The 19348-nt window shown below is 41.4% G+C and overlaps 1 protein-coding gene across 2 annotated transcripts in view; it reads right to left on the bottom strand.

Moving 5' to 3' along the window:
• Positions 1-19348, bottom strand: part of UNC5B (unc-5 netrin receptor B) — a 409451-nt gene that overhangs the window by 156201 nt on the left and 233902 nt on the right. For both annotated transcript variants that reach the window (XM_069240569.1, XM_069240568.1), the window contains exons 2-3: positions 13276-13497; positions 3462-3605 (exon numbers count right to left, since the gene is read on the bottom strand). In XM_069240569.1, the coding sequence (XP_069096670.1) occupies positions 3462-3605; positions 13276-13497 (366 nt within the window). The remainder of the gene's footprint in view (positions 1-3461; positions 3606-13275; positions 13498-19348) is intronic.

A 19348-nucleotide genomic window follows, 5' to 3' on the forward strand; every position in this document is an offset into this window, starting at 1 on the left:
AAGGCCTACAATCCTGATCAAAGTGCTCTAATCCCAGAATCTTATAGTACCACACTGTAACCTGCTAAAGGCTTTGAGCTGGGACCCTGGATGGATTGCCCCCTAATTCTTTGAAAAATAGCCTTTTCTTAACAAACAGTGATTTCCTCTCTATGTGTACATGTTGTTTCTTTAGTGGGACCCCAGCCAAAAGGCAGCAGAGCACTGTATAAGGTCTAAGACAAATCTGGGCACCAGTGCCAAGTCTTTGAGGGAGATATTTACTAGCATTCCAAGGAGCACAGCAAGTGAAGTTGTGTTGTGTGAAAGAGCAGAGTAGCAGCATATGTCTAAAAACGTGGTGCATTGGAAATGAGATTGAAAGATCTGACATGCAAGTTACAAAGTCAGTCCTCACAGCATCTCGCTATTCATTCCCTATTCAACCTCAACACTTCTCAGTTCCCTTTTCTGGCTCCGTTCCCTCCTCTTCCCTAACTTGCCATTCGTCTCTGCCTCTCACACACCCCGACATGCATTCTCTCAGTTCCCTCCACCCTTCATATGCCCCCTCTACTTTCTGCTCTCTTTTAAGCATTCTCTCTATCATCCTCAGCACTTTTCTGTATCTGTTTTTTCTCCTTTATCTACCCCATCTTCTGTTGTCTTCTTTTCTCTTATCACGATCTACTCTTTCTGTCAGATTGCAGATCCTCATTTGCTTTACACTTCTCTCACTGTTCACTCTCATTGTTCAAAACGTCTTTCTCTTCCTCACAGTATATAGCCCTCTCCTCCTTTCTCAACATAATTGCTCTGTCCTTCTCACATTCTTTAGTAGTGCTGCTGACTTTGAACTGGAAATCTATGCTCAGCAAGAGAGCGATGCTTCTGGCATTATCATTCATGGTACTGGGGTAAAATTGTGAAAACTACCCCTTATGCCAGCTGCTAATTCTGCTCAGAGTGTATATGTTTGCTAGTTTTCTCCTCTTTAAACCTGCCCAGCCATTTGTGAATGTTTGCTCATCACTACAATGTTTCAAACAAACTAAAAAACATAAAACAAATTTGCCTTGTACTTCGTTCAGCTGTTTATTTTATAATTGTGCAACATCTTCCAATGTGTCTGTAAAAATGACCTTTTTGTCCTGAATTGTTCTCATGAATTTTAAACCTTTGTCCTGAATTTCTACTGTCACTGTCCTGAATTTGCCTTCTTACCAGCAGATCACCCTAACACACACACACATTCTCAAACACACATGTACACGCACATTTACAGACACACATCCAGACATGCACATGCACATACTCTTGTACATCTAGCAGACGACAAGGTGCTTGATTGAAGCATGGCAGTTTGATGAGCTGGAAAGTTTTGAACTACATACTTAATGAGCATTTGCTGAAGGTGAACTAACATATTGCAGTGCACTGAATTATGTTCACAAACTTCACACACACACACAAAACACACACGCTATTGTCTACCAAGGGACAGCACTTTGGCATGCTGTGGTTTGAGTGCTCCTTGCACATTTTCAGACACTACTAATAATACGTAAGTTATGCTTCCATCTTAAACAAATCTCAATGCAGAACAATGGGTCTCATTGTTCAGCTTCTGAATAACAAACCTTGGTATATGATAAGAATTCGAGTACGTGAATTTGGGCGAGATGGGTGGCAACAAGTTAAGCATCGTGCATGGAAATGCAATAATAACCCAGCACATTCCGGCACTTGTTTCACAATGAGCAGGAAGCGTCTCCCAATCAGTTTTCATCACCCGGCCAAAGTAAAGAATGGGTGACATTAAGTTCACCTTCTTCTACTCCTTTCTGAAACTTTTCAGATTTGTATGGAAAATTGTGGACTGTGCTGGATATTTAAATTAAGTTCTACAAATATTTTAAAAAGTTGCACCAGACTTTTGTCACAGGAACTAAATTCTTAAAGGTGGTACCTTATGCACTTACTCAAACCCACCCTTATTCTGTAACTATGGGAGGAAAACATGGATCTGCAGTTTACCTCTAATCAGTAAAATGGCAACTAAGATGATCGTATATTTAGACTTAAGCTTCTTTCCTGCACTGTCATTTCCCTGAGGTAAATGTCCATTTCCTATCGCGATGTGCTGCAAGTGTTTGGAAGCGTGTGTAGTACTGAGGCTCTGCTCTCGCTCTTCCCCTTTAGGTGTGTGTAGAATGTTAAGGTAGAATGTTGACAACTGAAACGGGCGTCCTTCGGTGCCTGGAGCAGAGTCAGCCGAGTGGATGTCAAGCTGCTCTTCAATGTAAGCGACTACATTATTCTATTTCTTCCCGCGTTGGGTGTTTGTCACCAAAGAGTACATATTTCAAACACTTATGTGGCTCTGATTGTGGCACCATGGGGTGCAATGTCAGAATTAAGTGATGTTGCTCTCTTATGGAAGGGATTTCCAGTTTAGTGTTGGCAGAAAAGGGAGGTAGAAATATCTCGGTAGCATTGATGTAATACGTCGGGGTTAAAACTCGTGGTCATACCATCTGGACACTTCAAACATACAAAAAAGCATTTAATAAAGTGTGTGCAAACTTGTTGCTAGAGGTCTCAAAGACCCACATGTACATTCAAAATCCATTTTTCCTTTCCGTATACTGATATATTAACTGATTTCGACCGACACGCTATTTAAAAACACATATGAAACAAAACTAAACTTGATACATCTGTAAGTACCAATGATTAAACGGACTGGATCGGCTATTCTTATTAAGCTTTGATTGTGTTGGCTAAACTGCGGTTCTGTTTTTTGTCACTAGATGGAAGCAGAGTCAATATATAGGAGACCCACGCCAAATCATTTTCGGTTGCGCTGTCTTTTAACTGTTCAATGTCCCTGATCATCCCTGAGTCCCGGGAATCGGACTTAAAAGGTCAGAACGTTTTATTTCCTAAGGTATGATTTATCAACTCTTGCCTGTTGCAAGTCATCAGAAAAAATGTTTAATAAACAGGGATCTGTAGTTTACGAGTTGGCTGTACGTACACAAGAAAGAGTCCAGGGCTCGCGCCCATCTCTGGACTTTGTTTACATCAACAAACTGAGACCCAAAGCAAGATAGAGAAAAGCAAGAAAGTGTGAATGGAGAAGAGAAAGATAGGAAACCTGTGACAAATGAAGAAAGCAAACCTGCATAAAGTATAACGTATAAATATGTATCTTGCTTCCACCATCCTACACCTCCTGTCTCTTTAAATTAAAGAGACAGGAGGTGTAGGATGGTGGGAAAAAGAGACACGAGGAGACATCAACAGGAGGCATCTTCAATATTCGGAAGTCTCGGTGTCTGATCGCTCATCTGCTGGCTCCTAAGAAAACGCTAGGCCCATACACCTATTCTTTTTCAGCAAATGAAACACAGCAGAACGCAGTGACTTGTGAGCTGCTGGGTAAAGTTTGAATAGCTGATGTGGGAGCGCACACTTACATGCTATCCGGACGTAGGCCCGTCGGCTTTTAGTCGTCCCAGCGGAGCTCCACGCCACACACTGGCACCAGTAATCCTCGAGGCCGAAGAGTTCCTCCACCTGCTGCCTGGACACCTCAATCTGTACCTCCCGTACCACTAAACCTGCAAGCAGGAAACAACAATGTAGCGTTGTGACAATGATGCATGAACGCCCTTGCTGACTGCACGCTCCACAAAGTTAGGTTCTGAGAAAGCTGACACATCGCACGCGTGTTTGCAAATGACAAGAGTGGGGGGCCCAGTGCATGCATGTAGGCAGCATGCAACACCGTGTCACCATTTGCTTGAATTCGGGATACCCGCTACATCGGGCGCAATGTTATGTGCCAGTTTGTAAGCAGCCTCAAAGACTGCATATTTACTAATCCCGGCCCTCTGATAGAATTCCATGAACAGATTGTTGTCCAGAGACTCTCAATTTTGAAATGTGTTTTTTTAATCATAAGAGATGTAATTTAACTTGGGTAGACGATGATCTGGACTGATATTTTCTGGACCACATTTTTAAAATGGCGAGTGTGTTGCAGTGATGATGTAATATTTCAGGAACCATGAGACATATCTACTTAATTTTGGTGTCAAAACATAGGTTTTGGGGGTCAACTTGTCTTATAGAGACAGAATATTACTCCTCAGAGCAACCATTCTGCATTTTCTAAAATAGCTGCGCTATAATGATGTTTTTTGGCCGTCATATTGGTATGGTTATTTTAATGTTGTTTTTGTTTCAGGTTTTATGTTGATTCAGAATTGTAAACATAAGCTAAGCAGGTGGGAGCAGAGGATCTTTACCTCCTAACAGACTATTGCTAACTACAAAATCTAACAAAATTTGTCGTACGCCAAACTAATCCCAAAGAAAAGCTAACATCAACTGCAGCTGGACCGAAGATAGTTTGATATGCTGCAGAAATACAGCAAGACAAAGTTCTCAAAAGATTGAAACTGGTGGGTGAAGAGGTTCAAATATTTAAGCACTGTAACAATAAGTGCTACAAGTTGTATACAATGGAAAAAAAGCCTGAAAACAAATGTCAAAAAAATAGCAGAAATTATTCTGAGACAGAGATGACAGACAAACCCAAAGCCCATCCACTTAGAAGATCGATGGCTACCCCTCGTTCACCTCCAACTGCAGATTAGAAAGCAGAGTATTTTCAATGTGTTTTCGTTTTTTTAGCCAGAACAAGAGCCAAAGGGATTGACTAAAGAATAATGTACAGATTATGTGAGTCTCAAAGGGCAGATATGTATTTATCTGAAGCTAGTTTCTTCCAAGATTAAGTTTTCAGTTGAGTAGCTGATCTAAACTGCAAGGTGAATATATTTGCAGCAGATTTGTGTGCCCACCCAAACTGCATGCATGCATACATTTTAAAATATGCATGTACAATGAGCTCCCAGCAACAACCAACCGCCAGCTTTCAGTCAAGTTTGCACTCTTTGAAAAAGCAAGTGAATTTTTAAAGTCACTCTTGAGTGCTGGCTAAGGGTATCACACTCAGTGAGATCAGAGAAATAATGGTCAACATTGATGAAACTGTATTGATCCATAAGAATGAAATTAAGATTTTTTGACACCACAATGAAGTATATGGATCCTGAAATATTACATCATCACTGCAATACATCTGCCATTTAAAAAAATGTTGTACAGAAAAAAATCGGCCTGGATTAGCAATGCTACCCAAGCTAAATAACTTCTTTAATGATACAAAACACAAATCAAAAATGAAAATCTCTGGACAACAGTTTTTTTTACAGAGGTATATGAACGGGCCAGGACTATGAGCCTGATTACGACCTTGACAGAGGGGATTACTCCGTCACAAATGTGACAGATATCCCGCCCCCTGTATTACAAGTTCCATTATAGCCTATTTAACTAGTAATACGTGGACAGGATATCTGTCATGTTTGTGACGGAGTAATCCCCTCTGCTAAGGCTGTAATCAGGACCTATGAGTTTAGAAGCAGCAGGAAACAATATATCAGTGTGCAGGGCCTATCACAGTAGTGCAGCTGGTACACTAGCAATGGAACACAAGAGGGTGAGTGGGAACCACTGCACCTTATTTGGAGCTGTTTTTTGCTCCCAACCCAGAGGACGAGGGGTCAAAACTCTTTGCTTGTTAGGGCCTATGGCACCCATGCTACATCACTGTCTGTGTGTGTGTAAGCAGCTGGAGACCCAAGCTGGAGTCAGGAGCAGATAGAGAAGAGGTGCTTGCAAATAGTGAGGCACAGGGAATCACTGAAGCAGTTACACGCCTTTAGCCTCTCTCCACATGACCAAGCACACACAAACAGACCTGCTTCTGCAGGCAGACCTCTCTCACTCTAACTAAACATACCTTTTTTGCAAAGCTCTGAGTTGAAACCAAAGAGAGAGGGGAAGGCTTGCTGGTCATCCCTCCTCATTTCCCTTCTGCCTTTACCCCTAAAGTTTCCTTTGAGAGTCTCACCCTATAGGCGTTCAGTGCCTGACTCACAAACCTTTTTCTGAGAAGCTGCAGATTACTTCTGGCTGATGTGATTTACTCCTAATTCCCTAGGTTTTAAGCCCAGTTACTCATGGAAACATCCTGATGAACCCCTCAACAGTTCGTAATGAATACATTACTACCAATACAATGTACCATAAAAAACTGTGTATATGTTTGTTAGAAGTATGGACGTTGGATACATTTTTGTGTATGCATATGTGAGCAGTAAGAAGTAGTTATCCATATATTTATTGTCCTTGTGCTGGTATGAACTGCAGATTGCATTGTCATGTATGATTAACAATGTGTGTTGCCTAGCATGTTGTGAGTTTGTATACACAGAATGACCTACCCATATGTTTGAGTTTGTAGGCAACAGAGGAAGGTCCCTGTAGGTATATGGCCAGTGTGTGTGTTTGAGACAGAGCAATTATGCAAGGTGTGGATGTTGCAGGCACTTTTTAGACTTTGGATGTGTGTGTCTGTTTGTACATGGCATATGTTGTAAACAATGGAGATTAGTAAACAGCACAAAAATAGCAGGTGCTATGGAGGAAAGGAATGTGGGTATTTAATTCTTAGCATTTAGATTCAAAATACCAGTTCATGTTTTGTTTTGGGTCCATCAAAAGACCTGAAAAGGTCATCTACACTGACTTTTTTCAGAGAGCATACTAGGGGTCAGGCTCTGATACTAGCATGGTCTCTGATCAACAACGTTGATCCCTCTTCAGGCTTTCTAGTATGGCAGTGATCTTGGAGCTAAGACATCAGTTGAAGATCAAGGCATCTTTAAAAGTCACAGCATGTTAACAAATGCCTATAACAAAGGCATGCGGATTATAGGATAGAATTCTCCCAGTAAAAGGATCTAGCTGCAAGGACCCTACTATGATGCAGGATCATGTTTATGTAGTTCAGTGTTTACAAATTTGAAAATAACAGTAATCTCACATTGCTCCGTGAAGAGTAAATAGTTCATCTAAGTTTTATTTACTGTTAACATTCTGATGATATGTTTAAAACTACTCCTCGGTGCTTAATGTGAGCCGGTGGTTTCCGGCACTCACCTAATTGTCAGCACCGGTACGTATGACAGCTGCCACCCACTCTGTGGTGCAGTCTGTGCAATTTAAAGATAAGCAGAACAGCTGTTGTTTATTTATTCATTATACATTAAAAGCAATTAATACCTGCTGCCCAAGCCATTCTTATAGCTGTGGGGGCCTTAAACAGTCTGAATTGTCAGACTTGTGTGATGGTTGGTGTTTATGTAGGTATGACCTTGGCAGCACTGACAGGGGCAGTGGGTGGTGCAAGCTGCAATGGGGACCTGGGGATAGCCATGGCACTTAAATTGTTTCAAATTAAGCACTGGTACTCCTGCACTAATGAGATGCAAAACCATCATACCAGAACTGGAGTTTATAATAAAAATGACTGAGTAACATATTAAATGATTAAGATGTGTGAAAAATAAATTTGCCCCTGAACTACGAAGAACACAAAGATTTTTGCTTGTTGTTGATCTCATATGTGGTGTGTTATGTATATGTATTTAACATGTTTTAAAAAATCTGAAAAGGTGAAACAACTATGTTGAAAATAAGATTTTAATTATACACTTATCCATATGTATATGTGTTTGTAATATGGGTGAAGTTCCACAAGTACACGTGTTTACATGAGGCCTTAGGGCATCTGTACACATTTTTGAGCGTTATTGCCCATACCTGCATGCAATAACCGCTGTTATTTACCATCCCCGTAGCTATGGGCCTTAGTGGAAGGCAAGGTGTGCATAATGAGGAGCAATCAACAGCTGTTATTACCCAACAGGTGAGGAGAAAAGGGTCATTAGCACAGCCCTCCCACACGCTTCCAGAATAGGGAGCACTGAGGGAGCCTGAGCAGCCTTTCACATGAATGATCCTGTGCCGCTCCCTATGCCTCTTCTAATTGAAATACCAGTTCTCAGATGGGCCCTGGGCTCCTCCCCTTCCTTTTGGTGATGGGAAGGCCAATCAATCAACTAAAAGTAAAAAAAAAAAGAAACAAAAAATAAAAGATGCAGTTGCAGCATCACAGGATTGTAGAGGCGTTTTTATAGCCCAATCAGGTGAGAGGCTGCTCATGACCCTGCCACACCTCCTATTTTGCCACCAGCATGGATTGCGAGCTGGCCAACCACCGAATGCTTTATTTGCAGGCACGAAATGTTAAATATAGCTAGCCAAGGGAAAAGAGATTCTGTCAACAGGCCTCGCCCATTCTACATAAACTATTGTCAGCTTTTCAAAACAAAACTCAACTAAATAGAAAAGAAATAAATCAACTAAACGAATAACACTTTACTACAGATCGACCCACACTATTAACCTAAAAAAACTCTCAAGAACTTTCTTGGAAAAGGACTTATATCTCACTACTTACATAACAGGCTATACATGCCAGCATTGATGTTATTATCAGTGACAGAATGTAAACTAGCAAATATAATGGGAGCATGACTTAAGTAAATACCTGTTAAATATATAGTGTGTATTAGAATATATTAGCACCATGGTAGCAGTGTGTCGGTGGGCCATAACCTCTAGCCAACAGGCTAGCTGCATGCACGCGCACACATCCCTCACACTGTAATTTTAAGGAAAGGCGCAGTTCTCAACTGCTTATTGATTTCACAACACTAAAGAATGTTCTGGAAACGCTGGGTTGGTTAATATACTGAATGAGCCGGTCCTCACTATTGCTGTGTTTCCAAAAGGACCGCTTTTAAAACATGATTCACAGCATATTTGCCATTGAGCTACTGCACATCAGGTACCAGTGATCTGAAACCTTGTTAATCACACTTAGGGATAAAACGGTTATTATAAACAGAAGGGTGCAATGCCTGAGTAAGTCACGATGAGCACGCTTGCAACTGTCTAGTTTCATTAGGTTTCCTCATCATATGTTAGTCGTAATAAAATAATTAACTGTTCTGGCACATTTAATAGGTACTTTTCCCACGAGAACCACTTCCAGCAAAATGTCAGTTGTCTTAGGTATCCTCCCAGCCCTAGTGAAGGGAACGACACATTCCTGCCCCTCCCACGCTGACATGCGGGAGCAGCAGCTGCATTGCGAGGAGTGGGGCGGCCAGTGAGAGAATGGGGCAGCCCATCCATCAGCAGGGCAGCCTACCATTCACAGGCTTCCACGTCCACAGCGGGGCCTCAGTGGGACGCCTGGAGCTTGACAGGAAGGCTCCTCCAGCTCTAAAATATCGCTTCTCCCCCTCATCTTTCAAACCCCACAGCTGAGCCGACAAACCTAGGGTCCAGACCATCACTGACTGGTGACCTATCAGATAGTTCAGCCATCCCACCTGAAGGAGATACCTGCCGCTGCAGCACATTATCGCAGCTGACTGACTCCCTGCTTGCATACTCACGCACTGGAGGACTATTGCTACCACTTGTTCATTTGAGTGGGGGGTGTCCAGTGCTTAAATAACGTTTTTCTTAGAAACACTCTGCTAGCATTGCCAAATGTCCGGGTTGCCAAATACGAAGACTGCCTAGTTTTGATGCCAACCCCTGCCTCGTTTCTTTGCCACCTGCAACCACCGGCACAAATTAAGTACTACCTCCACACTAGGTGCTCCAGGTATTGACATGCATGCCCTGTGTGTTGCTGGGTACTAATAGCCACACAAAAGAGAGAAGTTTGTCGGTGTCTGATAGTCTCTACCTTTAGGGAAGTCATTCTCATCTAATGAAAAAAAGACAAGGCCCCCAAAAATTGAGTGTCTTGGACAACTACCTGCAACCACCAGCAGAAACTGAGCATTGATACACACCAGTATCCAAACAGTGGCTACTGTCTTTAAATCATTCCCTCTAATCTGTACTGTATCTTGTGATTAGTTGCACATGCACTAGGGAGGCATTTCTACCATCTTATGTAGATATTGGGTTTTATGATGTCCTTTAGGCTGCTACCAAGCAAATAGCTGCTACAATTATTAAACACTCCCTCCACAACTGTGCAGTTTCTGGCGATTTACCGCACAGGAACTAAAAGTGCTTTTCTACCATCTTATTATATAGCATTTTATAATGTTCTTATACATCTGGGCGGATGTTGCCAAGCAGGTATGAGGGGTATGGTGGAGGAGTGGTGACAAACGGTGATACAAGAGGCATGTGTTTGCTTCAGTTCAGTGATCTATTTTTGTCTATGAATGACGCAAATAGAGGGCTTATTGAGAAACAGGAAGCCAGCCATACGTTGTGCAGAACTGTTGTCTAAAAGAATGGGCTTGGACCCTCACCTGGAGACTGGACCCCGCAATCCTAAAGGATGCTTCCAAGATCCATCATAAAAAAGAGTACTCTCACAATCTGTCATAAGCCTTCTGTCTGCTCAGAGCTCCTGTGTTGAACTGAATAATGGTTTCTTTAACAACATCGAGCCCTCTAAAGTGACTGCATGGGAACATGATTAAGGGTTTTACCAAAATCCTTAAACACATGATGCTTGGTTCCATGAGGAGGAGACGGGAGAGAAGTACAGGAGGATGTTGCCTTGTGTGATCAGAGCCTTTCCTTTTGTCGACTGTGAACTGCTTCTCTCCTTGCTTCCTTCAGGAGGGATCAGAAGCATGGCTTTCTCATACACACCTTACTTTCTTATTGATAACAAAAAATCTATAACCCTTCCGCCGTCTCAGTTCTCTAGTACATCTTTGCCATGCTGGGTGCTACATATCTCAGGATTAGCTCTTATTTTAATATCTATGGGATGCCTTTGACACCCTAGTGGAATCCCTTGGATTCTCCTTCTTTAGCTATGCCAATGACACCACGGTCCCATCAAGCTCCTCAAGCTGAGTGTTGATTTGACAACATGTTATCTATAAAGTGCAACTCGTCAAAACATCACCTTGTGCTGGAAGTACTGGGTGCAAGGAAATATATGATTACTATATTTTTGTTTCATTAAAATCTTTATTGAGGTTTGGACACTGACATTCCCGTTAGAACTGCATTGTAGTCCACACTTTTCTAACCTTTCAATAGTTAGAGATGGAAAATGGATAAATCCTGGCAACATTCAGTAGTGTTTTTATAACATGAATAAGTCCTTCACAAATTGTAAACCAGTGGCTTGAATCCTCCCCTGCACACTTAGTAGGGCAATGGTAGGGAAGGAGTGAGATAAGGAAAGCAGGACAATGAACAGACGACCCCTCACCGCTAAGCCTTCTTATCTGCAGAATTTCTATGAACTCTCTGAAAGAAAGTTACTGTATATAAGCAGGTTACCAATCACGGTTATATTTTTTTCAAATTACAAGTTACTTTTTTTGCAGCTCTACTGCACTGGGGTTTATATAAATACACTTGTTTTTATCTCACAACAGGTTTATATTCATAAAGCATATAAATCTTTGAGAAATACAAAAGTTGGAGGAGCATAGTTACAGGTAAACAACATACTATTTTCCAACAAAATATATTTTATAGTTTCCTGTGATTTTCTGAACGCATCTTGAATTTGAGTAATGGTTGCACAATTTGAACACTTAGAAATGTCAATCTAATAATGGTGAAGCACCAATGTTACAAGTAAGTAGCATTTTTCCTTTGCTTAATTAAACAAAAAGCTCCCTAGAAAGGTGATCATCATCTTTTTTACAGGCAAACCAATTGAGTAAATTGTGCCAAATAACTAGAAGCATTCAGGCGCTGATCCAGTAAATGAACACACGAGCCTTACCGCTGACCTAACAACCCAGTGGGGCCTTGCTCCAGTTTAATTATTGGTCAATCATACAAACAGTTAACAGAAGCGAGGCATTTATTCTGACACCAGTATGGCCATGAAGGCCTTTGACTTCAGGCAAGGCTCTGGACACTTCCTGTAAGGACCCACACAATATGGGTTTTAATCTGAGGTTGTTGGTGTTACAGTTATTACACACAAGCGGTTCGAAATACAAGGGCCAGTGTTTTGGAGCTCCTCCGCTGAAGGGAATCACTTAAAAATAACTTTACGCCTTGCACCTCAGAATTGAAGCATTAACTGTAAAAATAATGCATCCCTGTGAATGAATGGCATTTTAAGGCGCAAATTCGGAAATAGAAGGGAAGAGGTTGATGGGGGAGAGACATACAAACGCTGAAAACAGAAAGCAAGCCATTGATCAGACAGAGTCACGTGATTCCGCAAATAGAAGGTATGTCAATGGCCACGTGCCGATGCAGAACGATGAGGTAGTTCAAGATAGTCCCTGTTTGTCAATGAATCAGATTATCCTGAACACTAGAACGACATTTTTAATGAGGCTTCCAGGATTCACTCTTTTTTTTTTTGTAACAATAAACAGGACCATTAATCAGTGTTTCTAGTAGAGAATATATCTTTTGGTTAAATAAATCACTTGTACAGATTGTATGTTGTAATGGAATTAAAACTCCTTTAACCTTGCTAAGAGGTTTGCCGTTGAGATAGCACATTGGAAGTTCACAACAAACCAGCTGTGCAAACACTCTACCACTCATTGAGTACTGTGCATAAATCAGTCCCTAGTCACCTATCCATTCGAATGAAATAAAAGCACATAGGCAAACAATATCCTCCAATCACCGGCACTTACTGCATTCAAATTCTATAGTACAAGTTATTGCACTGAAGCTGGGCATTACAGTCTCTAGAAAATGGTGAGAAGCACGCTCCCAGACTACTCCACCAGTGACAAATCCACTCATCCTGTTCCAGAATAAGCTAAAACCTTAACTACTCCATCAACTTTAAAGTCAATAGACTGACATTCAGGAAAAGATTGATTCATACTCCTCCCTGAAACTCCCCCTCTAACTTCCAGATGTTGTCGATGTTCCAGTCATCTTGAAGGATCCTCCCAGGCTTTACTACTGCATTATAGCTAGCTCTAGAGTGCTAAACTGTCTGCTTAAGGTTCTCTCCCAAGTTTAGGACAGAGCTGTAGGCAGAGGCCTACAACAACAAGAAAGGGCCTTTAATGATCAGTATAGTCTGAGGAAGAAGGGCTGTAATGTTTTTAGAACGTTCAAACCAGTGAAAGTAGACTGCTCAGAAAGGTACACGTTGGAAAGTTGGAACTAACAGTCTATATCAGCTCTTATTGGCCCACCATAGAGCCCCTTCCATTTCAATAATCTAATAACGCTTTTATAATGTTCATGACTAAGTTATGCATCGGCCATTGATGACCAACAATGGATGTATGGACGGCACGTTACATTTCATCTTACCTGTCACCTCATCGAGGCTTTCCTTTGTTATATGGTCATTTTGGTTAACCCACTCGCCATTGCACTTGAAGTAGATCTGGGTGGCTGGATTTGCTTTGCAGATCAACTCTACTGGCTTGTTTTTCACGATGTATGCATCCTCTGGCTCCAATAAGAAGTGAGGGAGGGACTCAGCCGGGGCCGAAGGGAAGGAATCGGGAAGGACATCAGTGTATTCGACTGCTGGAAGAGGACATATGAAGGGAATGATAAGTGAGCATTCGATACTCAAGTTACAACATAAAACAACAATCCAGACAGACACTTCATAACATTGAAAAATATGCTTTAGTTAGGAGTATGCACCTTTTATTTAATGTATTTATATGGAACACATTTAATAGTCAATATCTGTTCTATTCTTATAGAAGAATGTGCTTTATATAAAACAAGATAAACAATAAATATATATATATATATATATATATATATATATATATATATATATATATATATATATATATATATATATATTTTTTTTTAAATAAATATAAACTGAAAGATCCAATCTTTAGCATCTTAGTTTTAAAAAGGGGAGTGCAGCCAGTATACAAGGCTTCAGATCCGATCTACTGTACATCATGGGTCTCTTCAGTATTCATCGGCACCATGTGTCTTCTTTGTGCTGGGAGCTTGGCGCTTGGCGCTTATAAAATGTATGCGAGGGCTGATGGTCTAGTCACAAGGCAGTCAATTCTCACATATGTATAGGCAACCCCTGTTTCTCTCACAAGAAACTAACGGCCCTTAAAGGATTACGTTATAAACAACCACTTTGTTGACAAAATCACAGCATTTTGAGTATTCCTGCAGTTAAATATATTGCATTTCATTTATACACGAACAGTACCAAGCTGTAAGAGAATATTTTATGCTTTTAATGTAGGTTTAGCAATTTGGCATCTGTTAAGTGTTTTAGATTCACTTGCTCCGCATTCTCCTGCCCTTCGGTGGTTAGATAATATATGGTTCTGCAAATATTGAAAGGTAATCAGCACAAGCATGGTTCTAATTGGACTATAATTAAGCTCAAATGAATACCGGATTCCTCTCCTCTTCTGTGTCACACACCATAGTGCAGTAGTGAAAATGCTTCAATAGTCTAAAAGAGACACAATATAAATACTGACATACTCTCCTATTCCCAGTCAGTGTCTTTAATGCATTGTATTATAGCTGCGTATCTATAGAGAGAGTGAGCTTAAAACCCTAAATGAGGCAGCAAAGACCATCTCTGGATTGGTGCACTCTAATCCATCGGAGTGCCATAGATGGAAAGGTGTGTGTGTGCCTGTCATGTGGCATAAATGAATAGTGTTTGGATGTCATGCATGAAGTCCAGGTGTGTGCTTCTATGTTTAATTGGAGGGCCTGCTTGTGACTGTGAAGTCAAAAGAAGTAAGCGATGGAATGCCCAAATGTTAGATGCTAGTGTACAGGTGGATAGAGGTATTTAGAGCTGTGTGGCCTATCTGCAGTGCCTAATTTGTGCTTGTTGTTTCCGGTGCAGAACTTATTTTTCAGGGACGGCGCTTAATTTTCTGCCTCAAGCATTTATTGCAAACAAAAGACACATGGGAAAGATGGAGGAAGAGAAAAACGAAAAAGTGTCATAATGGGAGTAAACAGAAAGCTGCAGGAGCGAGCTGAAGGGGCAGGGAGGGGCTGTAAATGGATTGAAGAGGCCCGAGATGGCTTCCGGATTACTCTGCCTCACTATTTTGTGTTCGCACATTTAATTGCAGCTGCTGAGTATTTAAAAGGAGGGCTTTGGGCACCGGCACGTTGTTATTTACAAATTAATCACTGCCTATCTGGGAAGGGTATGGGTATTGTGCCTGTATGTGGCTGTGTGGCAACGACTGCTCAAACTGCTATAGCAAACCTGTAGCTGTCCTCTGGATATAACATAATAGTATGAGAATAGAAGTCATTGAACATGCGTATAACTCCTACTTTGGAGTGGTCTGTATGATATGGTTCAATCCCCCTTGATGAGTGAAGCACTCATAGGTAAAGATGTTAAAATTAAAGGTGCAATCTAACATCAACTATTGTAAATGCTTTGGAGTCTACCATGGAGTTCCAGAGAAGCAACTCACGCGAATGGGCATTACAGCCAGCTTTAGTATATGCTCCAGTGATGTAACCTTGGCGTGAAGAAGAGCAACCACTTAATGACCTGCCATAGTATGCTCCTGAGAAGTCCACCTGCGTCTGGCAGAAAGCATCCAATAACAATAAGCATTATACACCAACCCATGCTACATGCTTCGTCTGCAAGAAATGTCTTTACTAACTACTCTCATAGTAACTCCTGTCTGATGTCTCAGTGCTTGAATTATGTCTTCGATTGAATTAGCACATGCTATAAAAGAAGCATGTGTCTTTGCATTTTATCCAGCAGAATTGTAGAACAGGCAACAAAGCCTCAATCATTTTTTAATCTAGGACCTCCTAATGCCATAAATCTAATTGCGTAATGTTATGCAAAGAGATTCTGCAGCACAATTTGAGAGATTAATTGCCTTTTGGTGCTTTGTGCAAAATCACATAGTCATCTGTGTTTAGGAGTTAAATATGAAAGATGTGAGTCTTTTTATTGAGGAGTCGCACCTTGGCCTCTTCTCACAAAACAAGAGAAGATGGGCAAAATGAGATACATTCTACAGTAGTTTCCAAGGGCTGTGACAAATCAGCTTTCTCCGGTTTCATCTCAAAATTTGAGATAGCAGGTGGATGAGCAGAAGGGGCATTTACATTTTTAGCAAATTCACAGCAAATGATTGTTTTTAGTGCAGTGCCATGGGCGCACGTATGCATGATGCACAGGGTCATCAGGGTCCACTGTGTTCTGTTCATTAGCCACCAAATAAATTCCTGGGTTGTAGTGTTGGACTCCTACTGGGTCATAGTGATGGAATCCTACTGGTTCCTTAGGGAAGGTTTATATTGCTTCATGGGGGAGAAACATCATAGCATTGCTAGTAGGATACCTTAAGTGTAAAAGGCGGGATTTCCTGTATGCTGCATTTGAGCATGAATGCTTTGAACAAGATAGCGAGTAAGCCTCAGCCAAGGTTTGACATTTTAGCTAAACCGGATCATGGGCTGCTGGTGGGAAGGGACTTTTGGTTTAAGAGATTTAAAGGCATATTTAGGGAAACATGGTGTATCATTCATGATGTGCCACTTTTCTACCACCCTATTACGTTCTACTAATGACATAATGTGTGCAAGGTATTTACAGTCCGGCGCACCATGGCTGTCATGTCCACATTAGCATCATAATTTATGGTGCTAATGTGGCGCCTATGCAGAAAAGCACAGGGAGGCGCATTTCCTTAAGCAGGCATTAATAATGACGCTAAAAATGGCACAATGAAATCTTATAAATTTCACTGAGCCATTTTTCTGGGCCTCCCTACATGGGAACGCCCCCCTCCCCCTCCCTGCATACATTATGCCAGGCACAGACATAATGTGGCACAAGGGTTTACAAAGTGGTACAATGCTTGCATTGCGCCACTTTGTATGTATGGTGAATGGAAAATGCCACCTTAATGTACGTTTGCTTTAAAAAAAAGTGCAAGGTGGCACTAGGGGCATCATAAATATGCCCCTTCATCTCCTGATCAGTCCTTTAGAGGCAATCACACAGTTGGTAAAAATTATGCTCGCCAATCTCCCTTCAGTCTGCCAATGTACTCTCCACTGTTCTGCTGTTGTCCGTTATCTTATGAAGATTAACAACCTGTGGCCTATGTGAAGTCTGCCATTCTTGTTATTAGGTCGAGCTCTACAGCAAAGTGAACGTGCGAATCTCTCTCCAAAGGCCTTCTTTAGTTCTCGCCACCACTTTCTTTGTACAATGGTTCTATTGCTCCACTGTGGCCAAGGCAATATTTTAGATGGGATTGGGATGTTACCTAAGCTAGATCCCAACATGGTTTCACATGTGGAATACTCATGAAGGTACCCAGTTTCAGTACAAAGAAAGCTATTGGACTTACTGTACCAGCAACCATCTTGCCCATGTTAAGATAACATAAGTATGGCGGCACAACACATCTTTACTTGCATAGGTCGACGGTACATTAAAACGCATATCCCTGACTCTTCAAATTTCATATACACTTGCCAGACTCAAGAGGATGGAGGTGTGGACTAAAGAGATGGATTAAATATACTAATGGATCCATAAAAAAGGTGTTCATAACTTTTTTCGGTGTGAAATGGAGAACAATAAAGAATCCTGATGCAAATGTAGGTTAGGATATAAAAGTGAGTGGTAGATGGTAAGAAAGAGCTTTGACTTGTACAATCCAGAACATCAAGTGTCTAATATTCAGGAGTCTATACTATATTGTATTCAGTAAACCATGACACGGAGCCATACAAGTAAAAAACAGCCTTCATTATGTTTTCAGAACTTCAGGTTATATCAGCCAAGAGGCCTCTGGGCAGGAGCCGGAGCTTGAAGGGATAAATCTGCACTAAGCAGCACCCAGAACTGGTGTGCCCTCACCCCTCATTACTTCCACCTCTTCATCTGGGACTACCCTCATCACCAAGGATGATACATTAATACAGATTCACTAACTGACACGGCACTCTAAAAGCGGGCTTTTACAAAGCCAAATCCTTTACATTATGCCTCGCAAGACAATCAGGACCTCTGCCCGGTTCTCAACCCAAATTGCTAGGACTGGAGCAAGAAAAGTAAAATATTGATGTCCATGTAAAGGGTGTTTGATGTCTATGTGCGTGGACAGGAACTCTACCGATGAAGATGCATGTACCTACACAAATAAATGAAGAAATAGCTGAAGAAGAGCGAACAACATGACAGAACTTTAATAATTGCAGCCCCCTGGACAGAAAACTAGAAAAAAAGTGAAGATTCCAATAGCTTTTCTCCAAACGAGACCATCACTAGAAGTCGTTTAAAATCCATTTAGGAAAAATTGACTTTTCATTTGCAGTTTAACAGAGTGCTGAGGGAAAGCGCCAGGACATTTGTCATAATCCATTAACTGCTCTTTTGGAAACACTGAATTAAACTCCAGGCTAATTTCTCTACCACTGGCCGCCACCTGCCTCCTGCTTCTCTTGCTCTCCCACTCCTGGTAGCATTTTTCTGCCCTGATTTCATTTGCAGGAGTGTAATTTTGCCAGCCGACCACCAATTGCACTAGGACGCTGGATAATTAACCCACACAATGTTTTCCTGTAGCGCCTGTGGCTGCACCATGGACGTCAATTCACCGAAATGCCAGGGGTAGCGGAAGTGACATCACAAGACCTTTCACATCCAGTCAAAAACATAGTTTACATACACACAAATTTATACCCACATACACTTTCGCATAAACACAGTCTCACCGCAGGCACGCACACGACATACATTTAAAAGTCTACGGCTGCACCTGTGCCGGCAGGAACTGAATTCAACCTCCTCGACACTGGAGGTTGGTTGTGGTGTGACTAAGGAGGGTGGGGTCTTATTTATTGTGCATTGAACAAGTCAAATGATCATCAATTGACAAAGGTACTCAGGCCTCAAGGCATGAATGAAGGTCGCTTCAAATATCAAAGCTCTTCAAGTTGGGATTCATCTAAAGAGTTTACCTGGGGTCTCCTAAAAGACAGGAGTTCAGGAAAAAGGTATAGGTAGAGGGGGGATGGTTTGAGGAAAGAAAGGTATGAAGAGGTTATTGGCAGAAAATCTGATATAAAAAGCAGAACCATCACCAACAAGGGAAATACAATGAAGGTCTCTGATTTGAGTTTCTACCGCTACTGAACTACTTTGCAACTCACTGCAGTAACACTCCACCACTTTCAACAGCATGGTGACCCACAGAAATACAAGCAGGAGTCACTGAAAAAACAGAGAAGGCATAGGAAGTCACTGGAGCTCATTTTTTCGATCCACTGGCATGTCATATCAACCTGCTGCATGAACATTGGGAGCAATTCTTGAAGGGTTTTGTTGGGGGGTGGGTGCAACAACAATGAAACCTGTAACCTA

This window comes from Pleurodeles waltl, chromosome 6 (assembly GCF_031143425.1).
Source record: "Pleurodeles waltl isolate 20211129_DDA chromosome 6, aPleWal1.hap1.20221129, whole genome shotgun sequence".
Classification (NCBI taxonomy): Eukaryota; Metazoa; Chordata; class Amphibia; order Caudata; family Salamandridae; genus Pleurodeles; species Pleurodeles waltl.